This window comes from Uloborus diversus, chromosome 10 (genome assembly GCF_026930045.1).
Source record: "Uloborus diversus isolate 005 chromosome 10, Udiv.v.3.1, whole genome shotgun sequence".
In the NCBI taxonomy this organism is placed as follows: domain Eukaryota; kingdom Metazoa; phylum Arthropoda; class Arachnida; order Araneae; family Uloboridae; genus Uloborus; species Uloborus diversus.
In genome coordinates, this window is record NC_072740.1 from 9,725,131 (window position 1) to 9,740,648 (window position 15,518).

The window sequence follows — 15,518 nt, forward strand, 5'->3', positions numbered from 1 at the left end:
GGCCTCTATTTTCAAACATTAAAAGTTTTTTTTCTTTTTTTCCCCCTTGAACAAGGTTTTATTATTATTATTATTATTATTATTAATATTTTAGTTAAATAATTGGAATTTAGCTAGGCCATTGTTTATGGTTTCCTCTAGTAGGTAACACTTTCATATAAGAATTTTAAAAAAAAGAAAACAAAAGGTTTTGAAGTTGGAAAATATTTTCATTCAAAACTTACCCATTCTAAAGGATGACTCTTCTCAGAAACTGAGCTGTTTCGAATGAAAATGCAGCAAGTCGAACTCAATTTCAAGTAATTGAAAATTTTCTTCTACAGTCTTCTAAGAAATTACGATTACATACATTTTAAGTTCAAGTGAAGGATTTGAAATCAATCCGTGATTATTAGTTCAAAATCAAACATTTTTATTCTGCATATTGTTTATCACAATATCTGTATGTTGTTTTAAAGTAACTTAAAATGAATAATGATACTGTCATTCTAGCGTAAAAAAAAGTTCACCTATGGAAAGTCTATTGTGGTGATGTTAGAAAATATTTTAAATTTTCTGATGTTTTCAAGAAGAAATTCTAAACTTAATGTCGAGTTTGCATCGTACATAGCAGAAAGCGTTTGAACATCGCAAATAGCATTCCGTTTTGGAAAAAGGAAAAATTCCTCCTGATTCCGTAATAGAAAAACTAAAAATTAGTGTATGATGAGCAACGTCTGAAAACCAAACATTTAAATCTGATATAATAAAATACGCTTTGAAAGTTAAGTATGAAAAATTTTTGTTAAAACATTTTAAGCCATTCACGAAAAAAACTTCGTCATTCCGTTTCATGTGTGTTTTTTTTTAATCAAAGATTAATAATGAATTTTCTCTTTCTCTCTCTCTTTTTTTTTTTTTTTTGCTTACATTAGTTAGAGTTAGCTGGGCTTTAAATTTTGTCTTGATAAAAGTAATATTTACTTTGTTCGAAATTTGTCATTTTCCTTAACACAAAAACTGACGTTGGATAGTAACGAATAGATGGCCTAATCCAAATGTATGTGCATTGTCCTATTATCCACATAAAGGTTTTCCCGATTTAATTTTCATATTTTTATGCTAAAGTTGAAAATTCAACCTAGTGAATGCCTTACAAATGTCATCTCGTCAAACATGGAAGGGCTACATAGTAAAAATAAGTATTATATGAGTACAAACAACTTATCTACCACTTTCTCTTAAGTAATAAGAATATTTTTACTTGTTTTTACTATCAGCAACGTTGTACTTAAAATGATCAACGCAATAAAGGTTCAGGTAAGTGGATAATTAGTATGCTCTCATAGTGGCTAAAATACTTTACATTTAAAGGGGTCAAGGATGTGAATTGCCCATCCCCCTAGCTGTGAAAAACTAATGTTCTGGGCCTGGGTTTTGTTGTTTTTCGAAAAAATTGCATTAAGGGGTCGAAGGTCTCTTAACCTTCAAAATTTTCAATTTTCTGGAAAAAATATATGTTATGCATAATTTAATTCTGAACAATTTGATACCTTATTTATTACCATACGCAAAAAACTTTTCAAGTTATCGTGAAAATGCGTATACTTTCCCTATAGAGATTTATGTTAACAGCAGCTGTTTAAGCCTCTTTTTCTCAGGTTGCGTTTTCTCGGGTTTCTCATTTTGCGCGCATGATATCTCAAAAAGTTTCTTATATATTTCCGTAAAACTTTTTGTGCATGCTTTTCCAGTTTATTTTTATGATCTGAACCTAAATTTATTTGTTTTTTTAAATGATTTAATTCTTTTTTGGAAATAGTATAAGTTAATGTCAAAATTTTCCAAAATTTTGGGGGAAAATATATATATTTTTTTAATATTAACTCTTATTTTTAGTTAAAATTTAGGTTTAGATCATAAAAATAAGCCAGACAAACACGCATGAAAAGTTTTACGGAAATACATAAGAAACTTTCGAAGATATCATGCGCGCAAAACGAGAAACCGGCACCTGAGAAAAAGAGGCTTAAACAGCTGCTGTTAACATAAATCTCTATGGGGAAAGTTTACGCATTTTCACGATAACTTGAAAAGTTTTTTGTGTATGGTAATAAATAAGGTATCAAATTGTTCAGAATTAAATTATGCATAACATATATTTTTTCCCGAAAATTGAAAATTCTGAAGGTTAAGAGACCTTAGACCCCGTAAGTACTCATCCTTTATCCCTGGAAAATTTCGAAATGATGGTACTCCCAAATCCATTTTTTCCTCAATGGAAATAATCTGACCTACACGTCTTTCATTCCAATCAGTCCTAAACTTATGTCAGTATTCGTCATTCCCGTATTATCTTTTGCAGAACTAGTTACCTTTTTTCAACTCTTGTGATAAATTAATTCTGTAAAAGCTGATTAATACAGATGCTTTCTATTTCAGGTACTGAGTTATTGCCCGAAAGATATGACGGCGGATATTTGTGTACACCTGAACCGCAAAGTGTTTAACGAGCACCCTGCTTTCCGATTGGCAAGTGATGGTTGTTTGCGAGCATTGGCGATGTACTTCACCATGGATCATAGTGCTCCAGGGGATTTATTGTACCACACCGGGGAGAGTATAGACACTCTCTGCTTTGTAGTCAGTGGTTCTCTGGAAGTGATACAAGATGATGAAGTCGTTGCTATCCTCGGTCAGTGTATACGATAAAAAATTTTACATATTCATATTTTTTTCTATTATTCAAAAATATTTGAGCATTCACGTCTCCCCCAAAACATCTTCTTTTTATATTGTAACACAAGAACCTTTCAGTTGTCATTTTTGTTAAGTTGTGTAATTCTATTTTTATTTATTTATTTATTTATTTTTTATTTTATTTATTTATTTTTTTTTTTTTGTCGATAAATATCAAGAATGTTATTTTAATCCTCAAGAACTCACCATTGCTAAAACAGTTTCTTTAAGAGTCCACATAAAATAAGTTCATTGATTTAATAAAATATTTCTAAGATAGTTCCAAGAAAACCTAATCTTATTTGTTTTATCAGAATATACCGCTTAAATATTCGCAAGTAAAGTATTTTTTTTTTTACTTTGCTTTAGAGTACGGAGCGGCGAGCATGTGTTTTCGAACATTAATCGTACTTTAAAAAAGGGTGATAATAGTAGAGTGAATCCCCAAAACCTATTAATACTGAACATCTCATATTTCTCCGCAACAAATGACGCCATACTTGAATGACAATATATGAAACCGTACATCTGTGCAATCTCACATACTAATCTACAGCCTACATATTGATTCAGGAAATGAGACATTCAAAAGAAACACAGTTAATTAGAAAACTCCATCAAATGAACTGCTGCCAGCAACATTACCTCTGATTCTTTTTTTTGAACAACAACGACTTTCAACTCTCACTAGAAAGGCTCGTTTACAGTAAAGCAAATAGGTTAGCTCTCCTCACTTGAAGTTGCAGCCTGAGGAGAAAAGTGTATACGACAAATTAAAATAATATGTGAAAACGACCTATGATTCTAGGATGGTGAACAAAACAGGGTAAGCTATGACTAATTATGATTCTCCAACCAGCTAGACAGACACACAACCTCCTGGAGATCTAAGTAGTCGGCTCATATTGAACTTGGAAGAAAGTGAAGTGGCAATAGAGCAGACTCACTTGCTGTCTCATTAAATTTAAAGATTTTCAACCCCATCTCCATCCAGTAGTTTTGATCCAAATTATGGTGATAAGCATCATCCCGGTGAGAATATCTAACTATATGATTCTGCAAGGTTTTCTTCATCCACTAATAGGATTTCAGAAACGTCTACTGAAGATAGCGTTAAATAACATGCAATCCATAATGCACCTCAGATCATCCCGACCTTATTCTTAAGCAAGAGAGAGGAAGACTGGAAACGGTTAGAAGCGAAACATTTTTTTTCCGCAATATTCGGTTACCACTGTCAAAAAGGCTCTTGAAGAAAAATGCAATGCTACTGTTAAAAGAAAATCAGTAAGAAAAATCTCCAAAACCAGTAAGAAATCTAAAAGTGAAACTAAACCGAAAATCTCGAGAAAACTTGATGCAGTAAATAATATGTCTCATGTGGGACCACGAGGAGTGTATTGGTGGAGCGTCCATTTTCTTTGAATGTAAAAATGTAATTCCGGTGATCATATGGGATAGGTTAATAATCTTATGTAATGTATATTAGGACCTACTTTAATTTTTATATTATAACCAACTAAAACTGAATCATCTTTTATTTTTTTACAAATTATTGAAGTATGGAAGTGTATATACTGTTTTTCAATTCATATAGAGTTTGCCTTTTTCAACATCTACGTTTAATATCGAAATTTAACTTTTTCTAATGGTGTAATATCTAACTTAAAGCCATTATAAATTTGATTTCGCTATTTTTTTTTCTCATTGGAAAGTTTAATGTGCTAATTGTTCAAAACCTCTCTGTGACTTGATGTCCAATTTTCTGTTTAATATTGATTTTCTCAACTCGCTAACCTACCCCATATTGCTCGCCAATTTACCCTGTGACGGGGCAAATGTGCGAACTTTGCAAGGGTTCTCAAAAAAAAAAAAAAAAAAAAACGTAAAAAATACACAAAGCATAGTAGTGTCACACCAAAAATAAGATTTTATTGCTGATACTATGCAGATCACCCAAGCAGTGGAAGAAAGTTACTTCATTTACAACCTTTGAAAAAATAAATATTAAAAAGTTCGCCAGCCCCGGTCTCCCTTAAGACTTGCCCATTATTTTCTAAACTTCGAGCAGTTTAGAATATTCAGATTTGACTTTCACAGATGGCCCTGGTCTGCAGAATGTTGCTCCATATGGGTAAATTTATTCCCAATTAAGCAAGTCTAGCAGGTATACAGTTACACTTTTTCAAAAACATCCCCAAAAAATCTTTCATCTTTAATCGAGTGATCAAATCGCGAAAGCGGCTCAAGATAAGTGCAATCGATCCAATTAGAGGAAAAATATTTTTCAAGTTATTTCAACAGAGCTTTAAGAGCTTACATCATAACACATGCTTCAAAAACAATAAGATTGACATAGCCAAGCACTAATTTACGAAGTATAATTGAAATATACTTAGAATGTGACGTGGTATATTCGTCACTGTTTTAGAACAGAAGAAAAATTAAATGAAATACAGACGTAATCGATGCCAGCACGCGACCGTCGTGTAGCAAAGCTTAACCAGCGCTAAGAAATTTGAAAGAAGTTAAACTTCTTCAAGATGCCACCAGACTTGTAGTCTTATCTTACTATGTGTGTAGTGTAAGTGGGTCAAATTAAAGGGAGGTCCAATTTATAAGGTCTTATCTTGCATTCATTGCATAGGGTGGAGCGACCAATAAAATTAACACACTCCAGTAAATAAACAGCTCATATTAAAAAATACATTTCAACAAAAAAAAAAAAAAAAAGACTTCAAAAGTTTTTTTTTTTTTTTTGGTTCCTACCATACATTCCAAAAACGAATATAAAACGCTGTTTTTATCAACTGGTTGCTGTTGTTCATTCATATAATTGTGGTGCACTTTTCTTCATTTCAACCCCCCACAAAATGATGCAGAACTGTAAAAATTCTCCCATTTTTAATAAAACAACTGCATGAATCAATTAAAAGGTTTTAACTGTCATGTAATGGATGCTAAAGTTTATACTGGTGTGAATTTTTGAAAATAAAATACTGGTGCTTAAGTGTTCGATCCACCACAATTTTATAAATTAATTCGATGTTCATTTCTTAAGGAAATGAGTTTAAAATTATTCAGTTTTTAATCTTGGTGTCCATTTTTAAGTTCTGATTTGTTTTGGTTTTCAATTATGGGTATTGTTATTCAGTTTTAATTTTAGCTAGTAGTAATACTGAATCATAGCCAGTAAAATATTCATTCTTTATCATAACAGAGAACTATTTTACATTTCAGGAAAAAATGATGTTTTCGGTGATTCTTTCTGGAAAGAACCTTCCATAGGTCAATCGTGTGCAAATGTCAGAGCTCTCACTTACTGTGATCTTCATGCTATCAAACGAGACAAACTACTTGAAGTGCTTAACTTTTATCATGCCTTTGCAAATTCATTTTCTAGGAATCTGGTACTAACTTACAATCTCCGACACCGGGTAAGTGATTTAAATTCCTACTCAGTACCAAATGTATCATCATAAAAACATTTTTATTTGAAGTTACTTGCAGTAAACGATTGTACTAATTGATTCAGAGTATAAGATTGCTTCCTAAAATTTTTAATTCTACGTCGAGAGAAGTTTCGGGCTATTCGATTTAGGTTTTCGTTTAAAATCTGTACCTATAAATAAAATTTGATTAATTTTCATTTTTCAAAATTTTCTTTTCTGAAGTTGTAAGGAAATCGAACATATGTTTTCATTCATTTGCTTTAAAGCAACAAATGACATTAATTTTCTTATCAGGGAAGAAAGCAATCAAGACTTTATCAGCACTTTGCTTTGTAATAAGGAAGATGGTAATAAGGGTACCGTCGAGTGGGGTAACTTTGAATATGATGTATACTTGCATGGGATGAAATTGTGCCGCATCATATGTACCAATACCAATAGTTTAAATTAAGTTACACGAAAGAAAAAGCCGATTGCAGCACATACAAACCTTTGATTTGTAATAAAAACTGCATCCTACCTCTTATAGTTACGACAAAATCTAACCCCTGCTGTCACAAAATCGCACCATTTGACGATGAGATCTTATAATAAGGGTAAGGTAAGTGTCTTTGTGACTAAGGGAAGAGGGGGTCAAATACGTTGAAAAAAAGTGTGACGTTATTTATATGGATAGACTCTTTCCGATGAATTAATTAACGTGTTCACGAAATAAAATTTTATCAATTTAGGAATCATGAAATTTTAAATTTCATCCCTATCGGGAACAATCACCGATTTAACGAATTATGACCTGTTGGTCATGATTGAAATAGATAGTAGAAATTTGTTTGTACAAACACTATAGCAGTGTACGCAAATGACATAATTTCAATCGCGTGAAATAGTGTCGCTTCGAATTTCGTGAAGAACTATCAAAGCGTAAAATAGAAGATATTGGTGTAACATTAGCCAAATTGCTAATAGTACAAATAACAGTTACAGTCGAGCCCGCTTATTAGAATATCGGTTAAAAGAATATCCCGTTTAATATAATACATTTTCTTTGTACCAAACCAATGTAATGCGTTATTTTCATCCCTGTTAATGGAATATCCCGCATATTAGAATATGTTTTCGTGGCAAAATGGCTATTCCATTAAGCGGGTTCGACTGTACTTAAATTTGTTTGAGAGAAATTACAAACACTTAAAACCTTGTAAAGATCTGCACTTATTTATGACTCAACTGCCGTAATTTGTGGATTCCTTTATTTTACGGAAAATATTTTCCATAGCTGATCGCTAAAGAGAGGCTTTGCTGTAATGGTAAAAATTATATCCTTCCTAATTTATAGGCAATCTAAACTCTTAATAAAAAGGAGAAAATACGTTATAATAAGTTCCGTTTTTCACAAAATCCTCCCCTCTCTTGAAAGCAATCGTTTTTGCTGGCTTTAGTGAGTGACTGATTTTTTTTTCTTTTTTTTTTTTTTTGATTCTCTCTTCACATTATATATTACGACATTGCTTTGCGATTTTAATTTGTACTCGAGCACTGTTGACGAAGTTTATACACGCTGTGGTGAATCGCCTCGTACATCCTTGTACATTGCGAGACTAAACTATTATGCTAGTTTCAGACCAAAACCACGAATTCCGTCGCATAAATTATGTGCTTTCGTAGCGTGTGCAAACATGATACATTAAAAGTGGTAGGGGAAAGTGAATTGGTTAAGATGACTGAGTTTTTTCAAAATGAACAAATCGGAAATTTGTTTTGAAGATTGCAGTACATAAAGAAAGAACATTGTATTTTATAATAAAATTTGCGTTGTAACAGTATTTTTTATTTTTGGCAGTAAATTTGAGTCTTTTTTAAAAAAAAGTAGAAAATTTTCACTTTTTGTTCTTATGAGGCAAAGTGAAAAATAAAATATTTTTCGAATGAAATAGTTTCTATTTGATTACAAAACATATTTTTGATCAAAAGAGTCAGTAAATAAAAGGTTGAATGAATAAGTGAAAAGATAATGAAACAAAAAAACGAATAATTAAATGAATAAATCAATTGAATATGTGAAGAAAAATAAATGAGCGAGTAAAAGAATGAATGAATAAGAAAATAAGTGAATGAATGAATAAATATAAGTGAATTACTAAATGAAGGAATGTAAATGAATTAATTAATAAATGAAAATGTAAGTAATTTAGATTAAATGATTGAGTGAGTAAATGAAACAAACTATTTCACTTTGCTCCGTATGTACTTGAATAATTGCACAATTTATTTAAAATACAAAAAGCTCAATAGAAACTAAATTTTTGCTGCATTGAATATTAGGAGGTCTCAATTAATATTTGAAATGATATTAAAAAGAACTTTATTATTTTATAGTAACAAAAATAATTTTTGACTTACAACAAAATATTACAATATGAGTATCATTTTTTTTAACTGTCGGTATTACCTAATGCTTTAATTTTCTGCGGTATTTTTTTCCTGACTGGAATAGACTACATATGGTACTATATAGTTAAAATAATACCAGATAGGTAGGCTAAAAGCAGAGTAAATATTTCACCATTTCACTTTGCCCTGCTATTTCACTTTACCCTATGTTCCCCTACATATGCGCAGTAACTGCGAGATGTAATATTTATCACTGTTGCTCTCTGTCTCATTTTAATTTGACTTTCATGTGCGTTTAATAAGAACTGAAATAAAAGGAATGACAAGTTTTCTTGCTTTTTTATTTCTTTTTGAACTTAAAAACTTTGAACTGAACTTAAAAGCAACCTTTGTTATCATTTCTATACTTTTTCATCCGAGAGTTTTTCTGAAGGTATTAAAATTAAGACATTCGTTCTTCATATTTTTAGTTGCATCACTGAATTCCTTTCACAATGGAACAAAAACAGTTGAATAAATAAAAACTTTCTGATGTTTGACTGTCTTATATTTCTAATGATACTTCAATGTTTCAGTTGATTTTCCGGAAGGTTTCTGACGTCAAACGGGAACGCGAGTTATCCGAAAGGAGAAAAGCGGATCCCATCCCGGATATCTCCCAGGATCATCTAGTGCGGAAGCTGTTTTCTAAATTCAGGAAAAATGGAGGAGATGCGGGAAAGTCCAGCAGTTCCAACCAAATTGCTGCTCAGCCCGATGTCGAAAGAGGAGAGGTTCGGCCCCCTAGCCCTCCTCAAGACGGCACTAGGTCTCCTGTAAGGAATTTTATTCCTAAAATAACTTATGAAGTGCGCATTTGCTTCTCAGTCTATCATATGCATATTCAGTAATATAAATTAAATAGACATTTTATTAATTGTGAGTTTGCGCACAAGAATTAAATTCATTAAAATCCGGTTTAATAAATTAGACATTTTATTAATTATATTTTTGCTTCCATATATCATACACATATCAAGTGATGTAAGTTAAACAGACATTTTATTTGTTTTACTTTTACTTGCAAAATGTGCACATATCTAGTTATGAAATTTTAAAAAATCCCATATTACTTGATTATACACCAAAACATCTTTCTGCTGCAAAAAGGATTCGAACATGATTGCTTGCAACTAAAGTTTAATAATTTTAATACTGTAAAGGCCGTATCCGGTATACTATCATCTTGAAGCAAATCTAAAGGCGTTTTTTTTTAATTTAAAAAGGTAATTTTACAATTCAAAAACAATTTATTTGACTGCAAAAATACATCAAACTTTATAATATAAATGGTAACTAACGGGACTAAAGTTATACTAACATTTTAAATGACTTGAACAATTTATTTTTTCTGTTACTAGGAATTATGGCATGCATTTCTACTATTGTGAATAAGAAGACACTTTTTCATGAATTATGCACATGAAGGCTATAATGTTTATTCCTGTATTGACATACTATTCGTTTGTGTTCATTTCAACTTCACATTGATTTAAAATGATGTAAAACTTATTGAAACTCTTTTGATGTCTGTACATTTCGGTTCAACCAGCTTTCTGGAGTATAGGGGAGCTTGTTGTACCTTGGGACACCTTTCATATTTTAATTTTTAAGGTCAGTTATTTAAATCAAATTTAAAATATAAAAGTCACTTGAAAAAAAATAATTTTTGTAAAGCTGTTAAATGTAACGCGACAATTGGTGTAACTCAGCACATTTTGTCATTTGAAGTTTTCTCAAGCGTATTTTTTAATTTAAAGCACTGTGCTGTGGCCGAGAGGATCAATATTTCTAGCATTTAACTTTGTTGAATAGGATGTTTGTTGGGAACGGGGTGATACCCTTTTTAACAGTATACAATGTTTTACTTAACTGAACATCATGTTTCTATATACAAGAACAGTTATTAATTCATCTCTTTGATTTTCTTCTTTGGCATCAGGAAAATTAAACCCATATCACAAATCTAATCATTGAAAACAAGAAATGGCTATTTTACATTTGTATAGTTTCTGTAAGGGCTTACTACTTCCTTAATTATGACTTTTTTTTAGTAAGCAATCAAACGTATTTTGAACTAAACATAATGCTATTACATTGTTACATATGGAATTTGCATTAGAGGCTGTATTTTTGTAATAAATTCTGTACGTAGGTTGTTAATCTCTTAAATTAAATAATTCAGTACGTTTTATGCCACAATAGGTGCTAAAATAATATTAAATATTGACTCGATGTACGTTATGCTTCATTCCTCCCCCCCCCCCTACTGATTAGAATCAGCCATCTAGGCCTTTCATTAATAATGAGTCTACGATTAACACCATAGCAATATCTCAAAATATGACAGCTTCAGTTCTTGTGCTGAATCCACAGGTTGTTCCGTTTTAACCAGCAAGACCTCTATTTTTGCAACCGTTAGTCCTAGATGCATACTTCCAATCGCAAAAAACGTTCTAACTCAGATACGGATATGAGGTATTGAAAGTTTGACGCAAAAATAAAAATGAGTCAAAAAATACAAAATTTGACTTTTTATACGGGTTTTAAGTCCTCTAACTTATATTTGGAGAAATAATCTCCATTGAAAACTATTACTGATAAAAAAAAATTGACATTTGTGCGACCAAAACTCAAGGAGATATTTCAGTTCAAAGTTTAAAGGGACCATATAAAAGATGTAATTGGAACTGATAGCCGTTTCAGAAGAATGACAAGTTGTCGAAATAAAAAGCAATGTATTAATATTTTTCATTGCTATCAAAAGTAATGCAAATGTTATGCCATGATACACAAACATCTCTATGCACACATATAATTTTAAACACTTGTTAACCGCTATATTTCCCCCCAAAAGGTGTTATTGACGGCGAGTGAAAAGTGGTGTAAGTTACAAAACGCTGCGTTTCATATCTCGGTGAATATCGGTCGTACTAATTTCAAACTTTCTGTGTTGGAATTATTTTTTAATGGAGATTATTTCCCTAAATATAAGTTTGAGGACCTGGGGTCTGTATTAAAAATTAAGTATATTTTGACTTCTTTTTATTTGTCCTTCAAACTTTCAATGTCTTAACTGCATCTGATTTTGAACATTTTTACAATTGGAAGTATACATCGAGGACTAACGGTTGCGAAAATAAAGGTCTTAAAGGTAAAAACGGAACACCCTCTATATTCTCAGTTTTTGTTTACACACTTTTGAACATCTCAAATATAAGTAGATAAATTCATTGTTTTAATATTTTATTTTCTGGAAGAAGGTGTACTTTGATTTTCATTTTGGTCTCTGAATTTCTTTCGTATCAAATAATTTATCCAATCAGCATTTCTGTAATTAAGTAAACGAAAGCCAGTCAGTTAATTTTATTAGTTTACTGTAACTTTGTTCAGTAACACTAACACATGAGCACTAATATTGATGATCTACTATGATTGTGGATGAACTGCTTGTGTGGCTGTGTATGGTTGTGGAGGCACACAACCTCGTCACTTTAGGGTTTCGAAAGAGACGGCAGCTCACCGACCCTACGTGATTTTAGCAATATCTATTATAGTATAAAACATTTTAATTTACATATTTTTTATCTGTACCTGAGAGGTAAAGGACACTATGACCATTTTTTCTAAACCGGTATTTAGGTATTATTTTGCTTTATTTTTTATACTCAATTCAGAGGAAATGAGGAACTAAGATTTTGATTAACAAGTTTGCATCTTATAAGTCCACGTATAAGAAAACAAGTAATACAAAGCATTATAAAAGAAAAACTTTAAACTCAGCTCTTGGTTAACTTTCTTTTTGTGATTTCGTGTCCTTTCAGGTACAGATATATACTCGTGTATACTGTGCATAATGCTTATAGAGTTGTATATAATGCATATTAAAATACTGAGTGTATTTCATTTTCTCCCTCACTTTTAACTCCCTCAAAATACTTTTTACTGATCTTTCCATCTTTTCATCCACATAAAAATATCATTTAGGGCTGTTTTAGATTTCATCAAAGATGGTGAAATATGATATTACTATCTTTATCGGTGACGCAGTGTTAATGTCTTTTTTCGCTTTGTGTGCAGCTCAGAAAGGTCAGCGATTTTTCGACCCATCGATGATCATAAATAATAGATGAAAAAATGAATTTTAAATAAGCATCCTTACTGATTTATATACTTCATTTACGATAACAAAGCAACATACTACCTTACACACTCGGCATTTTTTTCAATTATACTTTTGAGTGGTTTGTCCAAAAATCACCTCAACATTTTTTTTTTTCTTTGTAAGATATAGATTTTTTCAAAAATATTTTACCAATTTTTACGAAAATACACTGTTGGACACACAAAATGCAACACCATAAAGGAAAAATCGAAAGGAAACGAAATTTTACACACCTCATGGCAACATTAGTATTAGAAAGTGATTACAAAATTAAAAACCAAAGTGATCATTTATTACTGGAAAAACCCCAAATGAATAGAGGTTTAAGTACGAGGTTGAGACACCTCTAACGAGAATGTACGAGGTGATACAATCGAGCATTGCTGCATAGCAGTCTTTTACAACATCCTACTTCATCTCGAACCACAGTTACTCTAAATGCGCCACTAATTCGATCAAACTCATATAGTCTGGCCAATTTACCCTCTCTAGTGATTCCCGATATACTCGATTTTTGACAAACAGGGCATCGTGCAGGGTAAAGACGTTGATAATGTGAAAGAGGAAACCTCCTGAGACCCTTGATGTGTGTGAACGAGCATTGTTTTGTTAAAAAATGGTTCCTAAGAGCCCATTCATGAGTGTACTGAATGTGACTCAAGCACGACACAAACATACCGTTATGCTTTCATAGTGTTGGGAATCAATATTAAGGATGTTATGTTTTGTATAGGATAACGGCCCACAACGTTAATCTGGCTGTAGGGGTGCTGTGACGCTGAAAGCAAACGCTTTAATAGGACATTGACACTACCGCATCCATTTGGAGTAGTGTCGAGTTCAAAATGATTTTTTTTTTTTGCAACCGAATACATCCAGATCGTCTTTAGCGATGAATCCAGCTAGAATGTAGGCAATAATGATATTTTTGTAGGCTTATGCCGAACCCGTTGAAAACTCTCAGATAGCCTTTTTGCTTTTCACCGCACCAGCATTAGAATCGATGAAGTTTTTGCAAACAATCTTTCGTATTACAATTCGTATGTTTCAGCTCTTAGCATTTCTTGAAAGCTAAAACTTTCCTTCCCCCATCACTTATTTTTCGGCAATTGATCATAAGTTTTTCGAGTTAAAGCATATGTTACATGTCTAATTCATTTATTTTCTCTTTATGAAGGCACCTGAAGAAGAAAACAGAGAAAACCAGAATGGCCCCAGCATATGGGGCTATGGTTCCTCACTCCTCCGCTCAAATAACATCAACACCAAAAACGAAGTAGTCCTCTTCCATAAATCAGCGGACCTTACCGTTGAAAAGCAACCGGATGCCTACAGTGAACCTGATCAACGGCAACGTGGCCTTCAAACCAAAGGTGTTTCTTCCAAGTGGTCCAAGATGCAGACGGAAACTACCAGTGAAGTCGAGTCGACACAAGTAAAAGAGGAAGAGAGCGTGGACTCTCGAGCGGAAGTCCAACCTCGAGGAGGAAAGTCAATAGCAACTTCAGACCTCGAGAAACTCGCTACTAGCAAAGAGAAAACTGATACTGCAGAAGGAGCCCTCCAACTGATGACGAGTGGCTCGGGTGGTGGCGAGTATCAGCAGATCGTTTCAAGCCTGATGGACATGCGAGTGGACTTGAAACTCGAAATCCAAAGGCTGAATCTCAAAGTTTCTAGGATAGATGAACACCTGGTAGAGCTAGTGAAAAAGATGCCAAGGTTGCCTACGAAATCAGATGCAGACCGAACTGTAGATGGGCGGCCAGATTCGTACCGCCGCGGCAGTGATCATTCTAAACACACGTGCAGCAAGGGTGGTAAACGAGAATCCCATGTGCCTCCTTCTAAAAAGAAAGGGGCTAAATCTAAGAGCTGGACGTCATCAAAATCATCACCACCCCCTGCGCCTTCACGTGTTTCTCCTAATGACTCGGCCGTGAGAGCTATGCTTGAGAATGAAATCGAAGAGCTCCAACGAGATTCGCTTCCAAACGAAACATAATAAGAGCACAATTTGAAAGACAAGTGGCCTTTCTTGTCTCAATCTCTTAAGATTATGTTCATAGTTGTTAATTTTAGTCAACTTTGTTTTCAGCCTCGATGCTGGCTGATTTAGCTGTTTTGCTCAGACGGACAACAAATTGTTACTCCATGAAAGCTAAAGGAAACTTTTTATTAATTGTTATGTGGCTTCCTGCAAACTTGTTGAAGGTGGCTGATAAAGATATCCACTGTCTCCAATTTTGGTGCTAAACCAATGAATACAATTATTAGCTAATTAGAAATGCATTATTTTTTCTATTGTTAAAAGCATTCAATCCCAGATAAAATTTTCGCTACCTAACAAAAACATTTCAACTTAAGGTCAAAAAGATCAAAATTTTAGTTTTTTTTTAAATTGATGTAACCGTGCATAAGTTATTTGGTATGTAATACTTTTATCAATCTTCTATTTTTCAATTTGAAATGATTTTAATTCTTTTCTGAAATCGATTCTTCGTTTCTTAATGTTTTTGATTTTCTATCTCCACTTCAGCTGTAAAACAACAGTGGAAATAGCATTTAACTATCTTTAATTTTTACTATATGTTTTGATTTGTAAAAACAAATGTGAAAATGTGTTATGACGATGAAAAGTGAACAATTCAAACTATACATTTTTTTTTTTTTTGATTAAATGGTGTCACCTTTTGCTTATAACTATATATATATATATATATATATATATATATGTATATATATATATATAT

At 32.4% G+C, this 15,518-nt stretch overlaps 1 protein-coding gene across 1 annotated transcript in view; it reads left to right on the plus strand.

Moving 5' to 3' along the window:
- LOC129231646 (potassium voltage-gated channel protein eag-like) overlaps nucleotides 1-14,770 on the plus strand; it is an 84,096-nt gene extending 69,326 nt beyond the window's left edge. Inside the window, exons 10-13 of the mRNA XM_054866009.1 lie at nucleotides 2,422-2,674; nucleotides 5,959-6,155; nucleotides 9,137-9,376; nucleotides 13,943-14,770. Of these exons, the coding sequence (XP_054721984.1) occupies nucleotides 2,422-2,674; nucleotides 5,959-6,155; nucleotides 9,137-9,376; nucleotides 13,943-14,770 (1,518 nt within the window). The remainder of the gene's footprint in view (nucleotides 1-2,421; nucleotides 2,675-5,958; nucleotides 6,156-9,136; nucleotides 9,377-13,942) is intronic.
- Nucleotides 14,771-15,518: the final 748 nt, after the last annotated feature.